The sequence below is a fragment of the Onychomys torridus genome, chromosome X, assembly GCF_903995425.1.
Source record: "Onychomys torridus chromosome X, mOncTor1.1, whole genome shotgun sequence".
In the NCBI taxonomy this organism is placed as follows: Eukaryota; Metazoa; Chordata; class Mammalia; order Rodentia; family Cricetidae; genus Onychomys; species Onychomys torridus.
Window position 1 is genome coordinate 129,908,972 of NC_050466.1, and position 24,926 is coordinate 129,933,897.

The following is a 24,926-nucleotide window of genomic DNA, read 5'->3' on the forward strand; positions in this document are numbered from 1 at the left end:
TATAGTTTTAACAATGATTTATGCATCTGACAATAGAACTGGTAAAATCTCTCCCTGCCCCACGTGTGTGCTCATGTGTGTGTCCCTCTCCTTCTCCGCTCACGACTTGGTGGGAAAATATACCATACGTATAGGGCAGACTCCATATTAACATTGAAATCTCTTTATGCTTTTGCAGCAGAAATTATTTAAAATTGTATTTATTTTATATGTGTATAGGAGGGAGGGGCAACTACAGAACATGTGAAGTTCATAGGAAATTTTGTGGAGTTGGTTCTCTCCTTCCCACTTGACATGGTTTCCGGGAACTGAACTCAGGTAAGCAGGCTTGGTTGCAAGCCCTTTTCCCTGCTGCGCCGTTTCACAGGCCCAGGCAGGAACAGTTTCATCAATGTTCAAAGTTAGGTATTGCAATGTTATTCCTAGAGCAGAGGGGGAATCCCTGGGACTGTTCTATATTTCCATCAATGAGAGAATGTTTAAATGAATTCTAATACCTTTAGATGCCTTAGTATGACAACTCCACTAAAAAGTGGAGTTATATGGAAAAACTTCCATTGTTCATTGGCATATGGCCATGTGGAAAAAAGAAATGGCACATAATATGTTGACCATCATCTTTTTATGTAGATATGCTATTAATGATAACAACTTGCTACAGAGATGAAATTACCTAGTTCTGAACATAGTCCCATTGCTTTAGGCTTGAGAAAGGAATGGAGAATAAGAAACAGGAGAAAAAATTAAAAGGGATAAGGGACAGATACCAGAAAACAGAGAAGTCCAAAGCTAACTGTCCATTCTGACTTTGTCGCTGGCTATGTACTTGCTGGTTGGGTAATCATCAGTAGGTTTTCTCATCCCCCCAGCCTTAGTTTCTTTATCTGTAACAGAGAGATAACAGTGCCTCTGTCTTAAGGTTCTTATGTGGCTACGGAATCAATGTAAAGCAATTAACAGTGTGGGTACAGAGTAATGGCAGTCAATCAACACTAGCTGTTATTAGTGACTAGGCACTATGCCAAATGTTCATACATTTATTGAAGTGATACAACATCTTTTGAATTGACCTGGCTCCCCACGGAATGCTAGAACTCTTAAGAGCAAATGTATTTTAGGTCTGACTTCAGGACCCTCTCCACTTACTAGCCAGAAATGGCCTTTACTGCCGCACTTTATGGCTCAGGGAAGGGAAGGTTCAGAGGAGTGATTCTGCTGAAGGTGCCCTGGCTCTATATGGACGATCTGATCTCAAAATCAAATGAGGGAGAAGAGGAAGAAAATAGGAAGGGGAAAGGATACTGGGAGTGAGAAAGTGAAAGGAGACTACTTGGTTTTTTATCTTTTAGCAGAGACCAGACACCATAGGGCCAAGGCAGAAGGCGGGGTGGGCGGGGCTGAGCCCCAGGCAGGGGTAAAGTGGGCAGCCTGGCCCACAGCACTCACCGTCTTTGCTTCGTCCTCAGTGCAGGGCAACAGGTAAGCGCTACTTTCAGCCCTTTCCGGACTCCCGCCCACACTTCTGCATGCTGACTTTGGTTGACTAGACCTGACTCTGGAGTTGCACTGAAACTGTCCCTTCTGGCTTTGCCTTTCCTTCCTTTCCCCTCTCTTTTGTTAGTTTTCAGTATCCTTCAACTCACTTCACTTCCTCCTTGACATTCATGCTTTCTCTTACTTTTTCCTCAATGGACTTTTCTCTGTACTCCTCTTCTGTCTCCTTCCTCAACTCTCCATATTAGTCTCCTTCTGTTTCTGTCTTTTCTTTCTCTCCCTCTCCCCTCTCTCTCTCTAGAAGGCATCTTAACATTTCTTCCAAAATTCTCCACCCCCCCACCACTTGACCCTTTTCTGTCTGCTTGCCCTAGAGCAAAGCTCAAGGTTTCAGAGCCTTGGTGGTGGTGGTGGGGTTTCAGACCTAAGGAAGGAAAAATGGAGGGTTTGGTGGGATGGTTAAGAATGGAAAGGCAGGATGGGAGAAATTGACAGGTTGAATAATTACCAGAAATAAAGGGAAGCAAGTGGAAGAGTAATGTTGTCATTGTGCAGAAAGGCAAGAGACTTGGATTGTCTCAGGCTTACTTCACTGTGAGACCCCAGGCAAGTCATCTATCATTTAGCAAAGGGGCCTGCCCACAATTTCCACACATCTCTTGGCTTTGGTTCTGTGGTGTATATTCTTCTGTTTCTACTCTCTTCTGACTCCAATGGTAGGAAAGAGGGTTACTAGGAGGGGAGGCAAGGCCTGATGCTTCCAGCTCCGGAGAGAACTATCTGACTTTCCTCCAGATGAAACGATCTTAAAAGCAGGTCACAAGAAAAGGGAGACAGGAAAGAGGAGCTCAAGAGGGGCTTCTGACTTCACAGCACAGAGTTGTGGCTGGTCTTTCTGGGCTAGGGGGCCTCAAATGGAATGCTGACATAAAATTGTAGAATTGGGGAGATGCAGGAAAAAGCTTTGAGTAATGATGACACTTGGCCTGAAAATTCATCATTATCTCTTTGATTTTGTTTTAAGAATACTTGGCAATCTTTTCTATGCAATGGGGTGTAGAAATCATTAAATGGTGGAAGTGAATTAATAAATGTTCTACTTTAGAACATTTGAGGCAAGCACTGGTCATAAAAGACAAATGCACAGTAAAGGGCCTGTACTGGTGGAGCAGAGTGGCTTGGTGTCTAGAGTCAGGCCTTCAGCTAAGAAAACACCTAAGGTGTGGATCACAGATCCACAGTGGCTAAGTTAGGGGTCTCTTGAGCCAGACTGCCTAGGTTGAAACCCTGCTTCTTTCATTTACCAGTTCTGGGACCCGGATGAGTCATTAGTCCTTTTGTGGCCTCAGTTCCACAGCACTGTCCTTAGGACTGAATAAGTCAATGTATGTAAAGCATTTGTAACAGTGAAAGCTGTTAATGTTTGAATATCAGAACCAGAAGGGAAATTCGAAAATTTCCTATCTAATCCAATGTCTGTGGAGAAACTAAGGTTCAGAAGGTGTGGGGGAGGTTGAAGAGGAGAGCCCAAGTTTACACACAGTAAATTGCAATAAGAGTGAGACAAAAATCTCATCTCCAATTTTCCATTCTTGGCCTTATATATGCATGATGTGACTGATATATTCATGATGTGACTCCTTGGCTCCATAGCCTGTTTTGCTCTTGAGAAAAGATCTGCTACTTAATCTTGACTGGCTTGGAACATGTAGCCCAGGCTGGCATGGGATTCAGGATCCTCCTGTCTCAAGCTCTCTGTGTATGTCAAGACACCTAGCTAAGTAAGAGTCTATGTTCTTAATACTCTCAATGATTTTAAATGCTTCCTCATTTAATTTTAGTCATTCCCATCTCATATTAAGTAGTGTTCTGCAGCGGACAGAGTCCAAAGTAACTGCACTACAAAGTTGTGAGTCATAATGACATTCAGGAAGGTCAGGATGGGACAAGAGAAGCTGTAATTGAAGCTTTAAAATAACTCAAGAATTCAATCCAAGTAAAGGAGGACTCTGTACCTTCCCCAGGAACCTCAGTACATTATGGCCAATAGCTCCATAGAGATGATAAGCATACTTGACATTTTCAGTTTTTTTACATGGGAATCAGGCCTCAAACCACCATCATTTCAGGGCAGGACTGTACTTTGCCACTAATTGCAAGGGCTTTCCTTCTCACTACATACTTCAACATCGTTGCCATTGTTATTGTCAATGTTGAGGTCAGAGAAGTTTGTTGGAACTTGCAAGGACCTAGGCCATCCATCTTGACTCACTACAGATTGCCAGAGCCAGCCTTGGCCAGATGCTCAGACGTGATTCCAGGAAGGGTTTCTTCTTCTCTCCCACGCCCTGGGCTCATCTTAGGGAGTGGCCAGACCCCAGAGGTGATAAACACTGGGGGCTTTATCTATGGTCTGCAGGCTCAGCCTTGGGTGCTTTAGCCTTCACGGGCAGGCAGGCAGAAGGAGACTCTTATTTCCAGATATGAGGTTGGCACTGGATCCAATCAATGGCCTACCATGTGATGTAGGCATAATTACCTCACATTTGCCAACTCATCAACAGGATCAAACCTGGAAGAGGAGTACTCCCTCTGAAGCACTGAGCCGTCTCTCCTGCCCCTCTTGCTGTCTCTTCATCTTTGGAGTTGTTAACAAACCCACTTCTCTTTTCATTCAGTTTCTGACCCCATCCCCAGTAGGCCATGGTCCCCTCCCCTAAGTCTTTGTGTCTTTATCTTGCTGGATTCTCCTCTCCTGCTATGTGGTGTCCCTCTGTTTGTCTCTACTGGTACATTCCCTGCTTCTCTCTCGCTGGTCTTCTTATCGCTCCATGGTTCCTGGATTGCCCATCATCCTCTTGCCTTGTCTTTAAGTGTCAGCCTTCCTCTCCATTGTTTTCATCTCTAACCTGTGACCTTCCTTCAAGCTTTGAAGGCTTTCTCTTCCTCAGTTTCTGGTCTTCCTCCTCCACCAACATTCATTTATTCTTTCTTTCTTTATTTCTTTTCTTTCTTTCTCTCTTTCTTTCTTTCTCTCTTTCTCTCTTTTCTTCCTTCCTTCCTTCCTTCCTTTTCTTTTATCTTTCTAAAGTTGTTTTGATTCATCCCTACTTCCCCTCTCTCTCTACTGAAGATCATGGCTGTTCATTAACTTACTCCAAAATTCAGTCAATACTCCCTGGCAGTTATATGTCCCTTTCTTTGGCTTTTTCTATTGATTTTCCCCCTATCTTTCTTTACCTTGGCCTCCGTCTTCTTCATTGACCTACACAGATTATGTCTTTCAGCCTTCTTGGGTCTTATTTTCACCTCTGCCTTTATCTGTGTTTAACCAAAAGTCAGGAGAACATTCAAATATATAAAAATACCAACCTGGTGGAACAAAACCTGTTGGGTGCATGCCTGTGCTTCCTGTTTCCTAGATCTCCTTAAACTGACAGCTGGCTTCAAGCTTCTTCTCCCTCGTTGGTAGAGCATTCTCAGGAACATAGCAGAACTATCCATCATCAGGAGCTCTGGTTAATGGGATCTGTTTGCATTAGCAGGCCAAAGTTTCATTTGGTTGAGGATAATACTCTTTTCTTTGCTTCTTTCTTTTGTGTTTTGAGAGAGGGTTTCTTTGTGTAGCCCTGGCTGTCCTAGAACCCACTTTGTAGATCAGGCTGGTCCTGAACTCACAGAGATATGCCTGCCTCTGCCTCCCAAGTTCTGGGATTAAAGGTGTGTGCCATCATCCCTTATTGAGGAGAATAGTCTTAGGAAGACAGTGGCTTCAAGTGTGAATCAAAGGTTGATTGTCAGATGTCATTGTGCCATTTCCAGAGGCATGTCAATGATGTTCATGTTCCCTGGGAAGCTGGTGACAAAGTAAGTCTGAATCCAGGCTTTGTGGCCTCTATTTAGAAATCTCTCCCTTGTCCCTTTATCTAGTGGTGTTTCTCATTTCTCCCTCACCTTTTAACAGCAGGAGTCCTTTCTGGGAAGGTAACAAGAGGACCTCTAAGGAAGGCAGCAAACTTTGAGGGGGAAACTAAAGCAAAGAATTAACCACAGGCATGCGTTACCTGGCTTTTGGCCAGGCCCTCATGATGAAATCTCATCTCTTCCACAATTTCTACAGGACTTTGGGCTCAAGATGGTGGCAGCAGCTGTGTTGCTACGGTCCTGCCCAGTGCTCTCTCGGGGCCCCACAGGCGTCCTAGGCAAAGCGGCTAAGACTTACCAGTTTCTATTTGGTATCGGACGTTGCCCCATCCTGGCCACCCATGGACCAATCTGCTCTCAAATCCACCTTAAGGCCACCAAGGCTGGAGGAGGTAAGAAGAGGTTATTGGCAAAAGCGAATGTCTGGGTCATAAAGACAAGGGTCCAGGTCTGATATCATTCCTTAAGGGCTTGGAGAGGTAGTGGGAAAAATGTCAAGACAGAATGAATTGACCTAAATAAACATACCCAGGCTATGTCTTCTGCCAGGGTCTTTCTAGAGAAGGGGTTCTCAACCTTCCTAATGCTGTGACCCTTTAATACAGTTCCTCATGTTGTGGTGACCCCCAACCAAAACATGTCATGATAACTCCAATCATAAAATTATTTTGTTGCTACCTCATAACTATAATTTATTACTGTTATGATTTTTTATTAATACATTTATTTATTTTACATCCCGGCTACAGTCGCCGCCCCCTCTACCCCCGCCTTCTCCTCCTTGTCCCTCTTCCTACACCCCTCTGTTCCCACCCCCAATCTACTCCTCCTCCTTGTTTCTGTTTAGAAAAGGGCAGGTCTCCCATGGATATAGATAAAGCATGACATATCAGATTGCAGTTAAGACAAGCACCTCCCTTATATAAAGGTGGACAAGGTGACCCAGTAAGAAGAGTAAGGTCCCAAAAGCCAGTAAGAGTCAGAGACAGCACCTGTTTCCACTGTTAGGAGTCATACAAAAGTACCAATGAATTGTAATGTAAATATCTGATATGCAGGATATCTGATATGCCTGCAAAGGGGTTGTGACCCACAGGTTGAGAACCACTAACCACTGCTATAGAGGCTTATTTCCATGTTCTTCACACACTATACTTCATCCATGCTGAAGGAGATTAAAAGTGCTCAGATCAGTTTTCTTGTCCTGTGATTCCTTGTGTTTGCATTTGACATATGACCTTCTCCGATACTATTATCTCCTCTCATACCTCTCATTCAAAACTAAATTTGGGCATTATTGCTTCTGCAAAGCCTGCCCAGACCCCTAGCCTATGCAGTACCAACCATTCATCCCATCCTTTATGTTGTCTAGACTTCATTTGTCTCTCATTCCGCTGTTCCCAAGGTGCTGCCAGTGTGTGTTACCTCCCCCTGCTTAGAAACTTTGCCAGCAATAAGACAAGATTTATTTAACTCCTTGTCTCTATCATAGCCTGTAATAGGACTCTGGGATTCAGTAAGTCCCAGTAATCATTGCTGAGTACAATGTATAGCTAAGACTGAACCTCCAATTCCTCTCTTACCTTTGTTAGACTCTCCATCTTGGTCCAAGAGCCATTGTCCTTTCATGATGTCAGAACTCCAAGACGGGAAGAGCAAGATTGTGCAGAAGGCAGCTCCAGAAGTCCAAGAGGATGTCAAGACTTTCAAGACAGGTTGGAGTCAACCTCCACCCTATCCAACCTCTGTTCCTAAATATTGATCCCACTTTATCATACTCTGGAGCTAAGCAAATCCAAGGGAAGCTAGTATACATTCTAGGATGGGCAGTCTGAGCCTTTAGTATGGGAGTCACAACAGGTAATTGATTAGATCAGGCACTGAAATGCATCCACCTCAACACATACACATGCAAACTCCCATAACTTTTAGCTGTCAGTCTAAAAAGGGCCCTCTTCTCTCCCAGGGAGCTAAATGGAATCCAAAAGGCTGAATCCCAATTTTAGCAGGACCATATTATGAGAGTCTAGGTTTCTATGAAGGAACGGGCTAGAGAATAGATACATCTGTTAGCTTTCACACAGTGTAGTCCTGTAATCAGCCTTTATTCCCTGAAAAGTATTTTGAATTATCAATTTTATTAAAACAAATTCAAATGAAGTTTTGTTGTCAATAAGTCATTCTTTCTAAGGGTATAGAGTTCAAGGACAACCTGGCCAGAGCATCCAAGACACTTAAGGGATGGCCATCCTATTGACATCTTTCACAGGCCACTTCGAGTTATCACTAAGAACAACGAAGTTAAAGACTGAAATTCAATGATGTTCAGAAAAGAAGACTAAAATGCACCAAGCTCTCAAGTGCAGGGCCCAAGGGGCCTTTCCTAATTACCTTATGCAAAGGGAACTCTCAGTGGCAAGTGTGAGTCACCTTATAGAAGGTTTTGGACATTCTAGGAGTTGCTACTTGTAGAGATGAGTGAAAGCTTACTCTGCAGAAACATTCTCCCGGAGGCGTCTATATTTCCTAAACTTGAATTTCTAATACATTACACTGAACCTAACGAGGACAACAAATATTATCTTTTTTCTCTCTTGATGCCAATGAATTCCATATTCCCTCTCAGACCTGCTGAGTTCCTTGGATTCAACCATCCCAAGCCAACCATTCCCTAGTTTCCAGGATCCAGAGCAGATTGAAGGGGCGATTACACACCTGATTCAGAACAATATGACTGGTGAGTTTGCCAAAATGGAAATAAAGGGCTTGGGAACAGGAAGTGGCTACTGAAAGGGTGTATGACACAGGATAAGATAGGAAATGGGAAGATTTTAAACCAGAGACTTTAAAATTAAGCTTTAGTGCTGGTGTTGCTGGATCCATGGCTTTCATAACTAAGTCACTTCATTGAAACACTTACCTCAATAGTTTATAAGGAAAAATAAAATTACACTTACAGTAATGTAGTATTTCTAGTTTATTATGAGGTCTCATTAAAAATTAGGCTTACCTCCATTATTTCTTTTCCATATTTCCCTCAAACTTTCTCACCCTTCACAGATTCCCTTTTCGTCTCCAATAACCACTTTTTCATAATGGAATTTGATTCATTTTTCTAATATAGGAACAAGGAATTATTTTTAAGGGATACAGGAAAATGAAGAGTAAATTACTATCTCCCATTAACTTTTTGTTGTATTTTCTCCCAGGCACACCTTCCTATGGCTACACACACACACACACACACACACACACACACACACACACACACACACACACAGAGGGTGAGGGAGACAGACAGACTGAAAGAGAGAATGACAGAGAGACAGACAGACAGAAAGAGAGAATTTCCCACCCACTCTCTTAATCACACTTGTGATTTTTCAGAAATACGGCCTTATTACCTCCAGAGTGTATCGTGCTGCCCTGTTCACTTAACTATGTGACCTCATAGCACTTATTACTTCATGACCATCAACACCGAGCTGCATAACAATTATTAATGGCTGACGTGTGTTCCGTAGTGTGGCTACGTCATTATTTGTTTAATCAAGAACCTATAATTCAGGTTGTTTCTATTGCTTTTGTATTCTTCCAATTAGACTTCATGCTAGTTTTACATCTATATGAATATACCCAAAGACAATTCCTGATTTTACCTTTTTCATTATTTAAACCAATGTGTCACTTACTTGCTGGGCATTTAATTGCTATATAACCTTGGTCAAGTTAGCTGATCTTTTCATTCCTGAGTTTCTTCAAATGGAAAATACAGAGACTATTAGAACTTTCCATATAGTGCTGATGTGAGAAACCAATGAAATAACATCTTTAAGGCTCCTGGAAGTAACTTTTACATTTTTTAGGCATCCACTCAAGCTGGCTATGATAATATAATAAAATACTAGCTTTTTAAATTACAACCACTATTATTATTATACTTCTGATAATATTGTTACCATATACCAAATAATAGTGTTCTCATAGGATTCTCACAAGTAAGCAAGGAAGGAACTCTGAGCTCCATTCTACATATGAGGATATTAAAACAAAAAAGAGGAGTCTTCAACAAGACTTTTTAAGGATTGAGTTGTCATGGGTTGCACACCTGTTATTACACCTCATTCTCATTTGTTCCCCCCTTAGCTGGCTCCCCTTTTGTACTAGTTAGCCCTCTCTTTTTGCTCCCCTAGTACATGTATTCTATTGCCTTCTCTGCCTCCCACTTCCCCTAAGAGCTCTTCTTCCATCTATGGTCCCCTTTCTAGCTTTTGACCCACAAATACACATGTACAAACGCATATACTATATACACAACTTTAAATTTAGGGCCCACATATATATGAGAGAACATATGGAGCATTTTTCATTCTGCCTGGCTTATACTGTTTAACATAATGATGTTCAGCTCTAACTATTTTACAGAAAATACCATAATTTTACTTTTTATAGCTGCACAAAATTATTTTGTTTATATGTACCGCATCTTCATTATCCATTCATTTGTTGATGGCTGGTTCTATTTGCTAGTGATTGTGCATAATGTAGCTATAACATGGATGTGCAAGTATCTTTGTTGTATGCTGACTTAGAGTCCTTTGGTTTTATGCTCAGGAGTGATAAGTCATATGGTAGTCCTAGTTTTAATTGATTCTTTTGAAGTTTTATTTTTATCATTTTAAATCATGCATGCATGCACTTGTGTGTGCATGCTCCCGTGTGACAGTGCCCTCGGGAGCCAGCTATGTTGGATCCCCTGGGGCTAGAGTTACAGGAAATTGTGAGCTGCCTGATGAGGTTGCTGAACACTTGATGTAGGGTCCTCTCCAAGAGCAGCATGAGCTGCTGCGTCATCTCTCTAACCCCTGTTACTTTTCAGAGGAACTTCCATACTGATTTCCACAGTTGCTGTGCCAGCTTACATGCCCACCTTTAGTGTATGAGTTCCTCTTTGCCCGCACACTTGCCAGAATTTGTTGTCACTTGTTTTCCTGACAATAGCTCTTTTGACTGAAGTGAGATGGAATTGAAAAGTAGTTTAAATCTGCATCTCCCTGGTGGCTATGGATGGAAAGATTTAGTATCCATTTGAATTTTTCTTTTGAGAATTGTCTATTCAGTTCACCAGCCCACTGACCAACTGGAAGATTTGTGGGTTTGCTTGTTTTTTGTTTGTTTGTTTGTTTTTGTGTGTGGGTGTGTTTAATTTTTTTCAGTAGAGAAGATTCTTTGCTGTCTCAGAGTCATATAGCTATCAGGTGAGGAGACCTGAGTAAAAACTAGATCTAGCAATATTTCCTTCTCTGAGACTGAAGTAGTCACTCCTGGAAAGCATCTTCCACACTAACTGGAAAGAAAGATGAGGCCATGCTAAGAGTGGAAAGCATGACTAAATCTGTGAATGACTTACTGAGTCAATGAGTGAGTAAGCAAAGGGATGGTTGAATGAAATGGTGTGAACAAGGGCTGGGTGACAGCTCCGTGGGTAAAAGGCTTGCTGTGCAGGCACAACCACCTGCATTTGAGCACCCACAACCCGTATAAAAGTCAACTGCAGCACAAGTGTTGATAATCTCAGCACGGTCCTGGGGAGAAATGGAAGGCGGAGACAGGAAAATCCTTAGAAGCTGAAGGGCCAGCTGGTCTGCTGCATGCCATCGTGAACAAGAGACCCTGTCTCAAACAGAGTGGGAAGAGAGACTGACATCTGCAGCTGTTCTCTGAATCCCACACATGCACACCATGGCATGAACACACCTGATGGTTTGCACATACACAGGCGTATACGTATATCATATTCAACAACAGAAGAAAAAGGAGAGTTAATGAGTACCAGTAAGATTATTTGTTGAGCAAATAAATGATAGTACATGGGAAGAGAATTAGAAAACTCAAAATCAACAACCTGAGTAAGATAAAGAATAGTCAGGAAGAGATTTGAGGTGAATTATTCTTATCTCTATTTCTATTCCTGCAGGAAGCCAGGCCTTTGGTTATGATCAATTTTTCAGAGACAAGATCATGGAGAAGAAAAAGGACCACACCTACCGTGTGTTCAAGACTGTGAATCGCTGGGCTGATGCCTACCCCTTTGCCCAACACTTCTCTGAGGCATCTATGGCCTCTAAGGATGTTTCAGTCTGGTGTAGTAATGACTATCTGGGCATAAGCAGGCACCCTCGTGTCTTGCAGGCCATACAGTGAGTAACAGAGGGTGTACTATGAGCTGTGGGGCACATCTAAGGATTGAGAGCTGCACTAGCAGTGGTCCTCAGATACAAACTAAATCAGTTAACACATCACAGTTTCTCAACTACTGTGTGTGCTGTGTGGGACGAAAATGGAAACCAAGAAAGGCTCCCTGATTCCATGAACCAGAACCAAACTATAGACTGGTGTGGGAGGGGGAGGAAGACAATAGAGACAGGACTTCCTTTAGCTTTTCTAAACTACTCAAGCTATAGGTAGTTTTTTTTTTGGAGGGGGGGGGGTTAAACAGGATTTCTCTGTGTAGCTTTGCACCTTTCCTGGAACTCACTCTATAGATCAGGCTGGCCTCGAACTCACAGAGAGCCGCCTGGCTCTGCCTCCCGAGTGCTGGGACTAAAGGCGTGCACCACCACAGCCCGGCTATATCTAATTTCTACTTCCATCTCTACCTTTCTCATTTTTTTCCGTACTTCTGCGCTTCTCAACCTGTGGGTCATGACTCCTTTTGGGCAACGACCCTTTTACAGGGTTCGCCTATAACCATCCTCCATATCAGATATTTACATTGCAATTTATAACAGTAGCAAAATTACAGATATGAAGAAGCAATGAAAATAATTTTATGGTTGGGGGTCACCACAATAATACAATATATGAAGAACTGTATTAAGGGGTCTCAGCATTAGGAAGGTTAAGGACCACTTACTCAGGAACACCATTTACACAGGACTAGTTAAGTTAGCAGTGATCACATTAAGGAGGAGTTTCATATTCACTCAGTGCCTGACAAGGTTTTGTTTTTGTTTTTGTTCTTCCTCGTCTTCTGTTTTCTTGGGGCCAGGGAGACCCTGCAGAATCATGGAGCGGGAGCTGGTGGTACTCGCAATATCTCAGGTACCAGCAAGTTTCATGTAGAACTTGAACAGGAGCTGGCTGAATTGCACCGGAAGGACTCAGCCCTGCTCTTCTCCTCCTGTTTTGTGGCCAACGATTCTACTCTCTTTACACTGGCCAAGCTTCTGCCAGGTGAGCACAAGGTCTGAGATTTGTTCAAGGCTGGTGTCCTTGCACTAGAGCAACCAGCCTTCTTGCGGCCCCTCTACTCAGTTCACTTGCTTCCTCTGCTCTTCCCTTTCCCCTGCCCTGCAGAGTCTTAACAGTGGATGATTACAACCCTCTGCTTTCACTCCTACCACACTAGGGTGAGGGCCAGTACCAGGGAATAGTGCCTAACCTCAGAACGGTAACACCGTAAATTCATCATTTATAATACACAGTCTTTTGTCTCCATGAGATTTAAAATTTTTTTCTCTGAAAGCTTTACCTGAACCCTTCACTCTTAACAAAAAACCCAGGTCTTACACAAATAATACAGAAACCACTGGATAGCTTTTCCTTACTTATTGACATTCAACCTATAAATCTATCTGTTCATCGACATTTCTTCACTGTTTCCCTTTACCGTGAAATGTACCCTTTTGCTCAAGGTATCCCTTCAACTATGCACTAGAGCCCTTCTTCCCAGTTTCCCACTCTCTAGTTAATGCCATCCCATCATATGCCTTCCATCAGTCTGAATCTCAGATGGATCCAATGCTCCACATCTATGTCAATCTGGGCTCATCTAAGTACTCAGAGAGAGGCCACTAAATCGCCACATTCCTTAACCTCTACTCAGAGCTTTTCAAGTCTCTGGGACAATTTTACCAACAGCCCTTCTTCCCAGTTTCCCACTCTCTAGTTAATGCCATCCCATCATATGCCTTCCATCAGTCTGAATCTCAGATGGATCCAATGCTCCACATCTATGTCAATCTGGGCTCATCTAAGTACTCAGAGAGAGGCCACTAAATCGCCACATTCCTTAACCTCTACTCAGAGCTTTTCAAGTCTCTGGGACAATTTTACCAACCCACCTTCAGAACAACGTTTCATTATATAAATCTACCTCTGTCCTTTCCCTGTTTATCATTCTTTAGTGGTTCCCTCTTGCCCCTAGGATCAAATGTAAACTCTACTTCATGGCTTCTAACTAAACCAAATCTTAAGAAGGGCATGGATCTACATCTGTAATCATAGTACTTGGATGGCTGAGTCCAAAGGACTACATAGTGGATTCCAGGCTAGTCTGGGTTACAGACTCTAATTCAAAAAACAAAACCTGAATTCTCTTACACATATATCTTTTAAATCTCATCTTTTGACATCCCTCTCTTACTCTTTCACCCATTTATAAGTTAGTCATTTGTTTATGCATTCACTCATTAAAAATGTTTCCTTAGCATTATATGTACCTTATACTGGGAACAAGGGATATAAAGATAAAAATGTTTGGGCTTTGCTCTCAAGAAACTTCTAGGCAAGCCAAGTCCTGAAAGAAACCATGATTCATTTTTCTCAAATACAGGTTGTTCCTTATTTTATTAAAGACCACAGTTCCTTGGTGTCTGTGAAATCTGAGGGGTCTATGGAACAGATAAATCCCTTCCCCATATTCCATACCTTCCTACCCTCCCAGTGTAACCTAGTAAGAATCTCTGCATTCCTGTCCTGAAGAAAACCCTTTTGTGGTGCTGAGCTTGTCATTGCTCATTATCTGCTCCTTTTGCTGTGAATGATTCTAACAGTGAAACCTGAAAAGCATCCTTTCCTGTAATATAAACAGATGGGTGAAGTGTCAAGCAGACCAAGGAGAACCTAGTAGCATCAGTCCAAGTCTATAAGCATTCTCTGTGAATCCTTTTCCAAGCTTTGATTTTCGAAGTGTCATGGAGGATGAACCTAAACCCTGTCATTGAGAAACTTAAGATGCCTGGGAAATTTAATTTTCTTTCCCCTCAAGATAGTCAGAGGTCATGGCTAGATATCCTTGGAGGGAAGTGCCTGGGCAGGGGAGTTGTGACAACAGAGGAAGAGGTATGTCACAAAGGTTAACACAGGAGGAGGAAGAAGAGCAGGTCTTCAGAGGGGGAAGGGGTTAGTCTTTCTTCTTCTGCCAGGCCACACCCGGAGTGTAAAGTGGGAGTACTGAGACAGAAGCTTAACAATTACATGTCTGTTTCCTCAGAGTGCGAGATCTACTCTGATGCAGGCAATCATGCTTCCATGATCCAAGGTATTCGCAATAGCGGTGTAGCCAAGTTTGTCTTCAGGCACAATGACCCAGACCACCTGAAGAAACTTCTTGAGAAGTCTAATCCCAAGACACCCAAAATTGTGGCCTTTGAGACTGTTCACTCCATGGATGGTATGTATGTATGTATGTATGTATGTGTTTGAGTGCACGTTGACTAGTATTGATATTTCACAAAAACATGAAGATAATAACAACTAACATTTATATGGTGTTTAGTATGCTATGCAGTTATTCATAGTTTACATGTATTAATTCACTAAATCCTCAATGATGAGTCTATGAAGTAGGTTCTATTATTATTATTATCATTATTTATTATTATTATTGTTATTATTATTATTATTATTGCATGAAGAAACTGAGATATGAACAAGTGGAGTCATAGGTCATACAAGTAGCGAATGCCAAAGGAGAGGCAGTTATTACATTTTTTTGTTAATTACATTTATTTATTTTACATCCCAACCACAGTTTCCCACTCCCCTCTCCTCTCATTCCCTCCTTCTACTTCCCCTCTGCCTCCCCCAATCCACTCCTCCTCCATTTCTGTTCAGAAAAGGACAGGTCTCCCATGGGTATCAACCAAACATGGCATATCAAGTTGCAGTAAGACTAAGCACCTCTCCTTGGGCGAGGCAACCCAGTATGAGGAATAGGTTCCCAAGAACCTGTCAAAGCATTACAGACAGCCCCTGCTCCCACTCTTAGGAGTCCTACAAGTAGAGCAAGCTACATAACTTGTCACATACATGCAAAGGGCCTAAGTCAGTCCCAGACAGGCTCCCTGGTTGTTGGTTCAGTCTCTGTGAGCTCCTATGAGGCCAGGTTAGTTGATTCTGTGGGTTTTCTTTTGGGAGGATTGTACAAGCTATTACCTTCTTATACACAAAGAAACTAAAGTCCACAAAGAGCATCAAAGTTTGTTTTATTGCCTTATCAAGTTGATGGCAAAATGATGATTTTCTTAATAGGCGACATAAATAACTATTTCCCTGCATGACACTCTTTCCATAAGGAATGACATGCAAGTCAGTCACGGCAGTGTCTGCTCTCTACCGTGGCAAGTTTTACAAACTCCTGCCTAGGAAACAAAGGCGTCAGAACAGGTTTTCAAGTCAGACAGATTTGGATTTAACTCCCACCTTTGATATATATTATCTGTGTGAACTTGGGGAATTTTCAAACTCTCTGAGTCCCAGTTATCTCCAGGGAAAAATGTCTGGTTGTAGAATTATAGGTGATGGCAGTCATTCCATTTATTACACTTTAAAAGAGATGAATGACTTTATTCTCCTCTCCTTTCTTATACAACTGAAATGATGCCCAGAGCTGTCTAATGGTTCTGTGCACCAGAAGTCATGTTTAGGTATCTTTCCGGATTTACTTAAGAGAAGAGGTTCTCATTTCCTGTCAAGGTGCCACTTTTCCAACTGAAACAAGAAAGGATCTTTGGTATTCCCTGATTTATATAACCACAAGCACCATAAATATCATGCAATCACAAACTGTCCATGTTCAAATACTAGCATAACTATTAGCTTGAACAAGTTTTTTTTTTTTTAATGTACCTATTATTATGTATGATTTGTATGTGGGCACCCATGACACAGCACACATGTGGAGGTCAGAGGACAACTCTGTGAAGTTGGTTCACTCCTTCTATCTTGGTTGTGGAAATCTATCAGGTTCTGGAAATGTCACCAGGCTGTGCAGTAGGCACTGTCACCTGCTCAGCTACTTTACCAGCTCCTAGTGCAAGTTTTTAAAATTGCTTTGTGTTGCAGTTAGTTGATTTGCAAAATGCTGGTAATAATAGAACATCCCTGAACACTACATGAATTCACACACATAAGGTACTCACTGTCATGTCCATCAGCACATTTCTACAATCATAAGGAAAGTCAAACCAGCACACTTGCATATTTTTAACATGGAACAACTATTCAATTTTCCTAGTGGAAGTTATGGCTGCAATCACACTAGTTCCGCTTGCAAATGAACCACTCCTTATTTTCCTGGTGGAAACTGCCTAACCTGTCAAATCTAGAGTAGATTTCTGCTTCTGAAATGATACCAGAATCGTCAGAACTGTCTTGTCTCTAGTTCCATCTCCTGTTGTTGGTTGTCCTTGTGGTTTGCTACCTTTTCCCCCATTATTAGTCTTTATTCCTGGTCTAAGGCCCCTGTTTCTATCTGAAAAAGTTTCTTCTGTATTCCAATTTTCTTTACCTCAGCAATTTCCAGGGAGCAGAGAGATAGCAGAAGTTGTATGGTCTTAGAATATTAAGAATGGCCACAGGGGTGGAGAGATGGCTCAGAGGTTAAGAGCACTGACTGCTCTTCCAGAGGTCCTGAGTTCAATTCCCAGCAACCACATGGTGGCTCACAACCATCTGTAATGAGATCTGGCACCCTTTTCTGTATATATAATAAATAAATCTTTAAAAAAAAAAAAGAATGGCCACAAAGTCTATTGAGATGACATCTAAATAGCATAAAAAATACTAAATAGGTATGGAAAACGAAGAGTATGACATAGCTGCTATTTGATTCATTGTGACAGAACCTGAGGAAGAGGTTCCTCAGAGAAAAACCACCCTCACAGAGACCCAAAAACTCAATACAGCAGAACCATAAAGACACTTGGACTGAAACACAAGGGTGCAGAGAAAGGAACCCAGTGAGGAAAAGATGAGAAAGGAAGGAGATGGAGCAGAGGGAGAAGAAAGGCAGGGACAGAGAAAGAGAAACAAGCGCGGACACGAAGAAAGACAGTGACAGAAGTCCCCACAGACAGACACAGAGGGCCAGTGAAGAATACAAATGCTGATCGGTTATCAACTGTAGCTGGCCAAGGGGCAAGCGGCTCTGGAGGGCTGGAGTAAATTCGAGCAGAGCATGGTGTTTTTCAAGTTAAACACAGGTATAAAATAGGTGACTGCCACCTCTCGATAGAAATGTATAATCCTGGAAATGATGGGGGCAGCAGTGAGGCTACAAATGACAGAATCAAAGTTGTCAAAATGAAGTGAAAATAATGACAGAATGGGGAAATACACAGGGTAGCGGTGAACACAAACACAAAGAACTGGGGTATGGGTGGGGTTCAAGTGGTTGATGCTTGGAATACTCCCAAAGGAGGGCAGACACCTTCCTCCTTGTCTACAACACCTTTTCCTAAGTCAAAGTAGGCTTAAATGAGAAGACAATGGATTCCATATAGGAAATGGAGCTGGGGAAGGGTTATGATTTCCCACTCCTTTCCCTGGGCTTTTCTCAGGTGCCATCTGTCCTCTGGAGGAACTATGTGATGTGGCCCACCAGTATGGAGCCCTGACCTTCGTGGATGAAGTCCATGCTGTAGGGCTGTATGGACCCCGGGGTGCAGGGATTGGGGAGCGTGATGGAATTATGCACAAGCTTGACATCATCTCTGGAACTCTTGGTGAGTGTCTTAGTTAGGCTTACTGTTGCTGTGATGAAACATCATAACCTAAAGCAACTTGGGGCGGAAAGGGCTTATTCGGTTTACATATCCCAAATCAGTCCCTGGAGAGAAGCCAAGGCAGGACCTCAAACCAGGTGAAAAAGCTGGAGGCACGAGCTGATGCAGAGGCCATCGAGGGGTGCTGCTTACTGGCTTGCTTCTCATGGCTTCCTTAGCCTGCGTTCTCACCCAGGACCACTAGCCCAGGGTGGCATTACCCAAAATGGGCTGGGTCCTCCCACATCAACCACTAATTAAGAAACTGCCCTACAGACTTGCCTACAGTCCAGTCTTGTGGGGGCATTTTCCCAATGGAGGGTCCCGCCTCTCAGACGACTCTTGCTTGCGTCAAGTTGACATGAAACTAGCCAGCAGTGAGCAAACACTTTGGGCCTCCCTTATATGCAATCAATCGGTGGCCTCCATCAGACCTATTTCTTCTTCCTGTTTACAGCTACAGGAGTTGTTTGCAAAGAATTTATTACCCCAGGCTTCTGTCCTACCAAATCATCTCTTTCCCATTGCACTGTATAGTCACTGAGAAATTCTGGAAAAGTTTTTCTAAAAGGTTCCTGAAATGGACCAAACAGCTGGATTCAGCTAGAATCAGAAGAAAACTGTTTCCCTCCCAACACCAGCCCCAAGTCTCATCTTACTTCTTCTCCAGGCCCTAACCAACTAAAGGTCCCCACCCTGCTCCTGCCTATCTAGTCACCGCATATGGCAGTGTGTGGCAGTCCTATCTCAGAACCCCAGAACTATCAACTCGGACCCGCACAGGGGAGATGTGCAGGGGACTGGCAAGGGAGTCCAGAGCCCCAGCTTCCAGTGTACCTGCCTCATAGGGACTGCTTCAGGTCTGTGCATAACTTCTCCTGCTTGTCTACAGGCAAGGCCTTTGGCTGCGTTGGGGGCTATATCGCCAGCACTCGGGACTTGGTGGACATGGTGCGCTCCTATGCCGCAGGCTTCATCTTTACCACTTCCCTGCCTCCAATGGTACTCTCTGGGGCTCTCGAATCTCTGCGCCTACTCAGGGGAGAGGAGGGGCAAGCCCTGAGGCGGGCACACCAGCGCAATGTCAAGCATATGCGCCAGCTACTAATGGACAGGGGCTTTCCCGTCATCCCCTGCCCCAGCCACATCATCCCCATCAGGGTAAGAACCCCATCATGCCCCCTGCCCTCCCCACCTCCCTTTCCTGGAGCTTTCCTATTTCTAGTAAACTGCTTCCTGCCCCTTCAATCAACACTTTGCTTTCTTATGACCCTCCCCCCCAAATACAGACTTTGGTCCCTGTTTTGAAAAATTAGCCATTATAGATAAACCTGTCTTTTTTGTGTGTGTGTGTGCACCAATCATTGCCCTACTATTACTAAACTGCTCTGATCTTCACAATATTGACCTTATAATTTAGTGTTTTTTAAGTTGTTTATAAAAACTGTTAGTGGATCATAAAATCAATTTAGTGGGTTATACCTAGCACTAAAAGTAGGGAAATACAGAATAGAAAATGTTGGAGCATACAACACACAGTAAAGGCTGCCAATTTGTCCAGGTTTGTATGTACTCACACCTGATTATACTGTAAAACATACTTGTCACTAACAATTGAGGTTAAAAAAAAGCCAGCCATAGAAATAGCTGGCACTTTGGATCCCTAGCTGTGTTTAAATGTTTCCTACTTCTAAAATCAACCACTGCTCCTTTTTTAAAGGACATCTATTTATGTGAGTCAGTTAAGTCAGGGTGTTAGAAGGATACTTCTTGTGACAATTTTGTGGATGAGAAGGAAAGAATAGTAACCTCTTAGTATCCATGAAGGATTGGTGCCAGCACTGCCCACAGCCCATATCATAATCCATAAATGTTCTCATCAGTTTGTACAAAACAGTGTTACATTTCCATATAAACTATTAAGTCCTCCAAGATACATTTAATCTTCTCTAGATCACCAACAATACCAAATTCAAACAAAAACTACTTAGCCACTAAACTGTATTATTTGGGAAATATCAACAAGGAGAGGCCACACATTAAAGATATTTGAATTTTTTTTAAAATCTGAGGCTGGGTGAATACTTGAATAAAGAACACAGAGATACAGAGGACCAACTGGAGTCATTCTGTTTAACTATCTAATTTTTAAATTAACCTAGTGTCAGCAGTCCAGAGGTACCCTGCCTTTCCAACCACCCCAATTTAACCAACATGCTTGTTGTACAAATAGTATCAAGACAAGATACCAGTTCTATCCCTCCTTCAAATCTCATTGTTGGCTCTGGTCTCCCTGTGATAGAGATTCTGGAGCTGTCATTGCCTAAGACCTTTATGAAAAAACAATCTGTCCCCAAATTCAGTGGTGTTCCTTGATCTGGTTCCCTCCACCTCCTTAATGGAGCTAGTGTGCAATGGTGGCCGAGGGTGAGTGGTACTGAAAGGCCTTTCTTTTGAGCCCAGGTGGGCGACGCGGCACTCAACAGCAAGATCTGTGATCTGCTGCTCTCCAAGCACAGCATCTATGTGCAGGCCATCAACTACCCAACTGTGCCTCGGGGTGAGGAGCTGCTGCGCTTGGCACCCTCCCCCCACCACAGCCCTCAGATGATGGAAAACTTTGTGGGTAAGTAGTCAGCATGGGTGTCTACACTTTCCTACCAGGCTCTATACCAGGGTCACAAATGAATGGGAAACAGCCCATAGATTCACTGGGCTCTAGTTTGGTTGGGGAGATCATGGAGACACACACAAATAATATGGACACAAACAATGATATCGGGTGACATCAAAGATTAAGAAACAGAGTACCTGGTGAAGTTGTGGGAGCAGAGAGGAGGGCACTAACCTAACCTTTAGGATTCAAGACAGGCTTCCTAGGGGACTGGACCTCTGAGCGAACCTTACTAGTGAGTGGTTTTGGACCAAAAGAAGAGTATTCTGAAAGGAGGAAGGAACACAAAGAAAGGCAAGGAGAAAGGTGAGGGAGGAGGCACTACATGTGAAGAATAGTAACAGCCGAGCTTGCCTGTACATGCCCCAAACCCCAGCACTTCAGAGCTGGAAGTGGACAGATCAAGAGTTTAAGGTCATTCTTGACCACAGCTAGTTTGAGGCCAGTGCATGGACTAAGGAGGCCAGGTCTCAAAAGCAACAATGAAAAAAGGAATTGCTGGAATAGAGGATAGTAGGATGATGGGGTGTTGATCTATGAGCTACAAAGACAACATAAACAAGGACTAGGTTTAGAGGCTGGTAGAGCTGAGCTGAGTAGTTTCGTTTTTATCCTGAAAGATGACATTTTGGTATATTCACCCAATGTTTATTGTATTTCTTTGGGGTATATTTTTGAGATTGTAATTTAACTACGACATTTCTCCCTTCCATTTCCCCCCTACACACCCTCCCATTTACCCTTTCTCACTCCCCTTCAAATTCATGGCCTCCTCATTACTGCATACACATCGGTATTTGTATACATATATATTCCTAAATACAACCTGTTGATTCCATATAATGTTACTTGTATGCATGCTGTCAGGGTGTATTTTTTAACATAGAACCTAGCATGGAAGTTGCTCTATGAAATATATGCAGGCAATCAATGGCAGAGGAGACAGATACAGACTAGTCTGATATGATTAGCTGAGTGGCTATGGAGTACAAGCAAAACTAGAAAGGATTTATAGTTGAGCAAGTCTTTGTGGTCCACATTGAACTGCATGTGGACATAGTGCTAAGATTCTAGAATAAACGAATTCCAGGAGCACTAAGTAGATAGGAAAGCAGAGGACATGTACTGACAAGTCATTCTGTCTAGCGCATAGGCAGGACAATCTGAAGAAGATAGTTAGGTGCTATTAATCCATTCATTCACTTAAACACATCAAATAAAACTGCCTAATATCCATTATTAACCTATGCCAAGCACTGTTTTAAATGTATTAACCCACTTAATACACAGGCTTGAGATACTTTGATAATTTTCATTCTGTCCTCTGTACAAGTTGAAGTATAAAAAGTTCCTGGTCCGTGGTCACATAGACACTAGGGTCCTGACTTACCTCTGTGGTCATAGCTACTAGGCTTCTATGAGTGGATGCTTCAGTCTCTACTCTAGCTCTGGGATGTAGTCAGAGAGCTCACAGTGCTTAGGCCTCTGAGTGCTCACTTTTGCAGGAAAGACATATAGAGACATCATCCACTACTCAATCTCATAGCCAGCTCATCCTAAAATCCTGCACATCTTCTCTTTAACTTCTTTCAAGCCTAGTTTCCTTTCTCTGTTGCTGTTTCTTAAAAATATATCAATTTCCCCCTTGTTTCTTTGCGTCTCCTTGGCGTTTTTCTAAAACCCCAAAATACTGCTCCACTTCCTAAACCTCCTCAATGCCTATTGTTACATTCTCTAAGCTCCTAGAATCTATCCTCTAGAACAGTAAGGGGCTCAAGATGACCCATGGGCTGAGAAAATAGATCACCGTTTACTCTGCAAGATGACAGCAACAAGTGTGCATAATATACAGATATAAATACAGGGTGGAGGGACCTGCGAAAGCATTTATACTGCTGAGGATGTGTAGCCCCACATTTGCAGAGACCCCTAGACTACAGAGCAGAGTTGAAGCTCCTCAGAATGACAGTCAGTGCTTTGTACGTGGTGCTGTTTGAGCCCTGTCCTGTCCTCTCTTCTGCCATGTGCATTTTACTTCTCTAGCTATGTCTAATGAATTCAAGTTCCCGTACTGGCTTTGCTCTCTTGACTCAGTCAAGAACCAGTGGCTTCCTTCTCTGCATCTTCTAGTCTTAACTAATCCCTTCAATAGATGTCTATTGTGTACTTACTATGGGATAGACATTGTGCTAGGGACCTAGTAAGAGAAAAAACTAAAAATTCTACCCTTCTGGAGCTTAACTCTAGTTGAAAGGGATGTTTAGTTAAAAAAAAAATCAATCAATCAATTAGCACCCTAGTTCAAAGTGTTAAGGGAAAACATAAAGCAGAAAAGGGTGACAATATGTACTGCAGCAGGCACTGGCTCAGAGAAGGGCCGTGGGGTTGAAATGGCAAGGGCAGAAAACATTAAGGTGATTCTAGAGAAAAGATTTGATGGAGACAAAGAGGTTAGCTGGGTAAATACCCAATGGACATCCCAGAGAACAGTTCAAGGCAAATACCCAAGGCAGAAATAGCCCTCTTATATTGGGGGAACAAGAAGATGGGTGTGGATGGATGGCATTGGTAAGTGGCAGAAAAAGTGAGCCGAATAGTCATATGGAGGACAGAGATACGAATAGTTCAGGTGTGTCCATATTGTTAGCTATAGCTATTAGGCAGCCAGGCAGAAATGCAGAAATGTGACTGGACATACAAGTCTGGAAACTGACACAGAGTTCTAGGAAAGCTGGACATCAAAATTTCAGAACCATCAGCACACAGATGGTATTTAAGAACCTAAGACTAGATCATACCAGCAAGGGATTGGGGGAAAAGGTGGTTTAAAACAGAAACCTGTCACACACCTGAAGTACTTCCCACAGTTGGGTCACAGTCCCTTCTCTGGGTCCCTACACACCCCAGGAATGTGGCCCTACCCTGCCTCACAACATCGATACCACAGTATGATTACTTTTAATGTCATCTTTATTGGGTTAGGATTTTCCAAGCAGAGAGATTCACTGTTAAGCTTATACATGTCCTTTATGTAGGGAGTGGTACAGGCTAGTACAGCATGGTTTTAAATCCTGTCATAGGCATGATTTCCTGTCTTTTACATATCTCAGCATCAACAGACAAATGGTGGCGTTCATGGGTTATACTGAAGCAAATGAACAAATTCACTTCTGGACCCAAGTTCCCTCAAAGGATTGTGGGAGTCAAGATCTTGGTGCATTTATAGCAACAAGGGTTTTAGCAGACCATGTTTAACTAATTCTTTCCCTCTTCCTTTATCCCCTTTCAGAAAAGCTGCTGCTAGCCTGGACTGAGGTGGGGCTGCCCCTCCAGGATGTGTCTGTGGCTGCATGCAATTTCTGTCATCGTCCTGTACACTTTGAGCTTATGAGTGAGTGGGAGCGATCCTACTTTGGGAACATGGGGCCCCAATATGTTACCACCTATGCCTAAGAAGCCAGCTGCCTTGGATGCCCACACCACCTGCACTCCATTTGAGGCTGGGAGTCTTCCTATTCTCTGCTTTGTTGTGTGCTTCTAGCTGATTTGAATCTGATAATAAAGAGCAACCTGAAGCATTTGTAGCCCTTTGGTGGACAAAGAACAGGGAACTGTACTATAATGACTCATTCAGACAAGTCCCAGAGCCACAAGGAAACCACAGATTACTTGGTGGTCTGACCACTCTGTTTTACTGACAGAAAAAGCCACATTTAGGAAGAGGAGAGATGCTCCTAAACTGTATTAGAAGTTGTACAAAGAGCTAAACCCCTTAGCAGACTTGAAGTGGCTTTCTCAATGGTTTCAACAGGGCTCTACTCTTCACTGGTACACCTGGAAAGCTGAGCCACAGGGAGCCTCTGATATCAGAACACTGAGTAGGTCTCAACTAAAGATGGACTGTCCTTTGGAAATAATGGCTTTCCCAAACCAAGAAATATTCCAGAATGTGGAACAAATGTCTTTCTTAATCCACTATCCTCTTTTCTTCCAATAGCATGTTA

The 24,926-nt window shown here is 42.8% G+C and overlaps 1 protein-coding gene and 1 long non-coding RNA gene across 2 annotated transcripts; one reads left to right on the forward strand and one right to left on the reverse strand.

Moving 5' to 3' along the window:
* Window positions 1-778: 778 nt before the first annotated feature.
* LOC118574268 lies at window positions 779-6,006 on the reverse strand. The gene is made up of 3 exons (XR_004943711.1): window positions 5,717-6,006; window positions 4,867-5,023; window positions 779-884 (listed from the first exon to the last, which is right to left on the reverse strand). It is a non-coding gene; the product is annotated as an uncharacterized LOC118574268 (long non-coding RNA).
* Alas2 (5'-aminolevulinate synthase 2) lies at window positions 1,431-24,497 on the forward strand. Its single transcript, XM_036175078.1, has 11 exons — window positions 1,431-1,479; window positions 5,615-5,810; window positions 7,011-7,133; window positions 8,045-8,155; window positions 11,396-11,618; window positions 12,470-12,654; window positions 14,696-14,875; window positions 18,045-18,209; window positions 19,141-19,409; window positions 20,712-20,874; window positions 24,212-24,497. The coding sequence occupies exons 2-11, from the start codon at window positions 5,630-5,632 to the stop codon at window positions 24,373-24,375; spliced, it is 1,764 nt and encodes a 587-aa protein (XP_036030971.1). The 5' UTR covers window positions 1,431-1,479; window positions 5,615-5,629; the 3' UTR covers window positions 24,376-24,497.
* The last annotated feature ends 429 nt before the right edge of the window (window positions 24,498-24,926 follow it).